This window comes from Metarhizium robertsii (assembly GCF_000187425.2).
Source record: "Metarhizium robertsii ARSEF 23 chromosome Unknown MAA_Scf_7, whole genome shotgun sequence".
Classification (NCBI taxonomy): domain Eukaryota; kingdom Fungi; phylum Ascomycota; class Sordariomycetes; order Hypocreales; family Clavicipitaceae; genus Metarhizium; species Metarhizium robertsii.
Window position 1 is genome coordinate 429,578 of NW_011942215.1, and position 6,000 is coordinate 435,577.

Genomic DNA, 6,000 nt, shown 5'->3' on the forward strand with positions numbered 1-6,000 from the left:
GTGGAAGGCAGGCAAGTGCTAAGGAGCGTAGCTTCCTGCTTTGCTTTTTTAATAAGAGTCCCTGACTATCACGCCACCACAATCACAAGCCTTATGTAGTTTAAACTTGATCTATAATTGGTCTAGATGACCTTACATTACTGTTATTGGCTTGAATTTCAAGGCCGCCATTTCAAGGCCGGAGCGTAGCTTTGTGGATTATCGTGATCCTGCTGTTGTAGTGTTGAAGCATCTTCCAAGGCCACGTAGCAGCTTCAACAGCTTCAACAGTGCCGCAGGCACCCTAGTCAACACATTAAACCTAAGTTTTACTCCTCCCAGGTGCCACTTTCTTTCTCCCTCTATTGTTCCCACACCTGCCTTTACTCAACACCGCTTTTGATCATGAAAATCGTTTCAAAACCTATCTATTTTATTACTATGTTTATTATATCATCTTCACTTAATCATGGCAAATAATTTACCTGATTTCAACATACTCAGTCAAAACTTGGAGTCCGTGGCAGCGCAATTTAGACGTTGCTGCAGGCGGCCCCCGGAGGGGAAAATAAAAACAAGCCTGAACAGGCCCGAATTCAGCAGCCCTGAAAGCCTCAAATTTTGACCCCCCCCGGCTTGCCGCTTTGCCTACACTTATGACAAGGGCTTACGTTGTCATCAGACCTAGTTATGATCCTGACTCGGATTTCACTGATGTCGAATTTGACCAGCTGCTCACTCATATATCACATCTGGAGACACTCAAGTGTTATGTGGGTGTCCGCGTATCGAAGGCGTCTCTCATGTCGACTGCAAACGAAAACCCGAAGTTTGAATGTTTACGTATATGAGACAAGGATAGCATTCCAGATCATGAAATAATAAGACTTGATGTATTTCGGGCAGATTTTGAAGCAATGTTTGGAGAATACATAAATTCGAGAAAAGGGCCACAGTCCGGACCACAAAAGAAGGGAAACCGATTCATTTTAGGCCCACTTTGAAGCAATGTTTCTGGGATACTTAAGTATCAAGTCAAATCATCTATTTATACAGCTATTTCACCTATAATTGCATTTATCCCCTCGCAAGCCTTCACAGCTTGGAAGGCAGATTAACGATCCCCAGTGGGTAATGGGACGGAAACCAGATTGCCGAGAATCCCATGAAAAAATAAATAAATATTAGATTAAAGTAAATAGTAAAAAAATTACAAAAAAAACTGGATGTGCAGGGATTCGAACCCCGGACCTCTCATTGTTTACGCTGGCACCAGATGGCTACCAGGACCTAGCACTAGGCTAGGATAATTTCATAATTGTTATAACCACTAAACCACACACCCCTAATTGACATTTAGCTGACTTATTTTAAATTATATACCTAGTTTCTTAACTTTACTAACAGCAGCCCCGACGCCAGGCCCCGGCGCCGCCAAAAACGATCACTTGGCTCGTCTGGAAGTCCCTAGTTAAACGGATATTAGATCAGGAATAGATCAAATTGGCGGGAGAGAAGAAGATAGGCTTCGAGGGGTTGAAACAGAGACACAAAGCGCGTCCTCCAAAAGCCTCGAATTTTGATCCCCCTCCGGACTTGCCGCTTTGCTTACACTTATGACAAGGGCTTACGTTGTCATCAGACCTAGTTATGATCCTGACTCGGATTTCACTGATGTCGAATTTGACCAGCTGCTCACTCATATATCACATCTGGAGACACTCAAGTGTTATGTGGGTGTCCGCGTATCGAAGGCGTCTCTCATGTCGACTGCAAACGAAAACCCGAAGTTTGAATGTTTACGTATATGAGACAAGGATAGCATTCCAGATCATGAAATAATAAGACTTGATGTATTTCGGGCAGATTTTGAAGCAATGTTTGGAGAATACATAAATTCGAGAAAAGGGCCACAGTCCGGACCACAAAAGAAGGGAAACCGATTCATTTTAGGCCCACTTTGAAGCAATGTTTCTGGGATACTTAAGTATCAAGTCAAATCATCTATTTATACAGCTATTTCACCTATAATTGCATTTATCCCCTCGCAAGCCTTCACAGCTTGGAAGGCAGATTAACGATCCCCAGTGGGTAATGGGACGGAAACCAGATTGCCGAGAATCCCATGAAAAAATAAATAAATATTAGATTAAAGTAAATAGTAAAAAAATTACAAAAAAAACTGGATGTGCAGGGATTCGAACCCCGGACCTCTCATTGTTTACGCTGGCACCAGATGGCTACCAGGACCTAGCACTAGGCTAGGATAATTTCATAATTGTTATAACCACTAAACCACACACCCCTAATTGACATTTAGCTGACTTATTTTAAATTATATACCTAGTTTCTTAACTTTACTAACAGCAGCCCCGACGCCAGGCCCCGGCGCCGCCAAAAACGATCACTTGGCTCGTCTGGAAGTCCCTAGTTAAACGGATATTAGATCAGGAATAGATCAAATTGGCGGGAGAGAAGAAGATAGGCTTCGAGGGGTTGAAACAGAGACACAAAGCGCGTCCTCCAAAAGCCTCGAATTTTGATCCCCCTCCGGACTTGCCGCTTTGCTTACACTTATGACAAGGGCTTACGTTGTTATCAGACTGGTAGTATAACCGCATGAATAAAAGAGACATTTCCCAGCAATGAGCAAGCTCCTTCGAATCAAGACCTCATCTAATCCATCCATCCATCCATTTAAGATCTTCCAGATGCGACCATTGCGGCACCAGCGCAAACCCCAGCCGTCATCATGAATAACGCTCCTGCGACGACGGATGCGACGTTTGTTGGGCTCCTTGGCGTTAATTTCCTTGTCCACTGCTATCTGAAACTTGATGCGCTTAATTGTTTTCTCTAACTCCTCCATCTTTTCTTTTTTGTCCTTGTTGATTGCCATGAATTTTTCTCTAGACGCCATGTTGGATATCTCGACCACTTCAAAAATTTCCCCAACTGGTACGTCGATTTTGTCTAATTTCTCCCTCTGAGCTGTTTCGACGGCTTCGTTTTTCTGCTGCGCGTCCTTCAAGATCTTGACCTGGTCCGCGATTTCCGCCATGTTCGCTCCATATTTGTTGATTGATCGCGAGTGTTTCTTCATTTCCTCCTTGATGCTGTTATTTTTTCCGTCCAAATCTGCGATTGCATCCTCGATCTTGGCCTGCTTCTTCGGGCGGTCCCTGTCGGCGAACTTCACCTTCCGTTTTTCGCGCTATCCCCGTCATCTGGGTTCTTCAAGATCGATTTGGGGGCGTCATTCCCATCTTCGGCTTTTTCCTTTGGCGCCTTCCTTTGCGGTTTGCGCTCCGTGTCCGGGCAATTCGCCCAATTGTCAAAGATTTCTCTGTACTCTTTAAATTTATCGTGCAAATAGGTGTGACCCAAGTATATGCGTGACAGGATTGCGTGGCATCGTGCGGCGTTCGAGACGATGTTAAGACGCCTCATCCTTTTAACAGCAATGTTGTTTGATGCCTGCGCCGTTGTTTCCTTCAAAGCCAGTAGATCGACCAGATCATATGCCTTGATCTCCTTTTGTAGTCCCGCTGGCAAATTTGGCTAAATTTTCCCTCTCAAGAAGGCAACTATGGCCTTTGCCTTGTCATCCATCGAGTCCAACTCCAAGTTTCTGAACGTCTTTCGAAAGTCTATCCTTGCGGATGGCTCCGTCGTACTCGACGACGCGAAGAAAAGCGTTGCGGCTTCTTTACCATTCGGATTATACCTGTTGGTGATTTCCTTGCCAGTCGGGTATTCAGGGGCGTCTCTGTCATACTTTTGTAATTCCTTGTTGTCACACGGGTATATAAGGGCTACAGTTACGGGATTAGGGCAGAAGGTCCTTACCAACTTCTTATATAAATAGACATTTTTAGTCCCTTAAGGTTTTAAGGAAAACTAAGAACCTTTAATACCAAAGACTGTTATTAGATGGATTGAGTAATTGCTCTAAGCCTAAGCCCTTGTCACAGAACTAAGCCCGGTTCTAGTCACAGTTGTTGTTGTTGTTAATAATTACAATACAATTTCGTTTAGATGCGCAGACGGTCTATTTTTCTGGTCTCTTACTGTTCTTGGCTTGGTACAGCCTAATACTATGCTATCAGATGCTACGCTGCCACGATACTCGTATCATGCTTGCAATTTCGTTTAACTAAAAAGTGAAATATAATTCCCTTAATCCAACTTCGTCAAGATATTCTTGATTAAATTAAAATTTAGTAGATTTTATATAGGAATTCGCGAAGCGTTCGCAGATTTTTGTCATTGAATTTTAACTGACGTCGCCAAATTAGACGCTCCTTCCTCGTCTGCTCGACTTACTCGGTCGCTCCTTCCTCGTCTGCTCGACTTCCTCGGACGCTCCTTCCTCGACCGACTTCCTTGACTGCTCCTTCCTCGACCGCTCCTTACTTGACCACTTGACTTCCTCGACCGCTCCTTCCTCGACCACTTGACTTCCTTGTCCGCTCCTTCCTTGTTTACTCCTTCCTTATTTGCTTCTTCCTCGTTTACTCCTTTCTTGTTCGCTCCTTCCTTGATTGCTCCTTCCTTGATTGCTCCTTCCTTGATTGCTCCTTCCTTGATTGCTCCTTCCTTGATTGCTCCTTCCTTGATTGCTCCTTCCTTGATTGCTCCTTCCTTGATTGCTCCTTCCTTATCCGCTTGACTTCCTTGACTGCTCCTTCCTCGACTGCTCAATTTTCTTATCCACTCCTTCCTCGTCCGCCCCTTCCTTGTCCGCTCCTTCCCTTTACCGGGCATGAAATTCTGCGCAAAAAAAAATTGGGAGCCTAATATCTTCGTAGAGATAGTTTTACATTATAAAAAAAAGTTTCAACTGGCCATCTCGACGTTTCTTCTGTGCATACACTCTGTGTATGACGCCGCTGCTCCCACTGCCCTGCTGCTGTTATCGACTTTGGGTCGGTCAATCTGCCCTTTTTCTTCGTCGTTGTAAAGACAGGTATCCATCTGAGGCCTGCTATTTGATCAGTACCATCCTATATTAGGAACCGCGGAAGGCACGAAGGAGTCAATACCTTCTAACTGGAAAATATCAGTAGTAACATTGGCCGGGCGTGTGGCACGGCTTGTGACCCTCGTAACTGTACCCGAATCTCAGATCATCCAGGCACTTTAAAAGGTGCCAAAAGCCGCTACACGCGCTAAAAAAAAAGCACATACCACCACATATTGCCATTACATGACATGTTTCCCTGACGAGCCAGATAACGTTTCCACGCAAACTAATAGCATAAAGCAAGAACAAGGAAGTGATAAAGGACTAGCGGCCACGATAATATTAAATTAGGTGTAAGAAGATTATAAGGCTGAGGAAGGAGGGACCTAAGAAGTCAGGGGGCACGGTTAAAATCATAGATTAGAGTCGCTCCTGCCGCCCGCAGCCGTAGAAGTGACCACGGCAACGCTAGGAACCACGGAAGGTACGAAGGAGTACCTTCTACCAGAAAATATCCGTTTAACTGGGGACTCCCAGACAAGCTAAGTAATTGTTTCTCGGGTGCTTCGCGGCGCCGGTGCTAGTAGGGATGCCAAACTAGTTATATAATTTAAAATAAGTTGCTTTATAGTCAATTAAGGACTTCCAGACAAGCCAAGTAATCGTTTCTCAGGTGCGACTATGAATTGGTAGCGACGGGGCCCGGCGCCGGGGCCGCTGCTAGTAAAGTTAAGAAACTAGTTATATAAATCAAAATAAATCGTTCTAAACCCAATTAGGGGTGTTTGGTTTAGTGGTATAACGGCTGATCCGCAGGATTAACTTAAAATATAAGTTATAATGAGTTTCAGCAGGCCCGGGGTTCGATTCCCCGAACATCCAAGTTGTATAGTTCTTTTTTTGCTTTTTTAGCTTTTATTACACGGAGTTATAGTATTCGCCAGTTAATTTAATACTCCCCTTATATAAAGTACTTTATTAGCCTAGATTCTATATATATTATACTAAATACTATAATTAAAACTTTTTTAAGAATTTTTTTGTATTTTTTAATA

At 43.8% G+C, this 6,000-nt stretch overlaps 1 protein-coding gene across 1 annotated transcript; it reads right to left on the reverse strand.

Moving 5' to 3' along the window:
* Positions 1-2,566: 2,566 nt before the first annotated feature.
* On the reverse strand, positions 2,567-3,040 carry MAA_00818 (uncharacterized protein; the record flags this gene model as incomplete). Its single annotated transcript, XM_007818816.2, has 1 exon — positions 2,567-3,040. One exon carries the CDS (start codon positions 3,038-3,040, stop codon positions 2,567-2,569), a length of 474 nt encoding a protein of 157 aa, XP_007817007.2.
* Between the last annotated feature and the right edge of the window lie 2,960 nt (positions 3,041-6,000).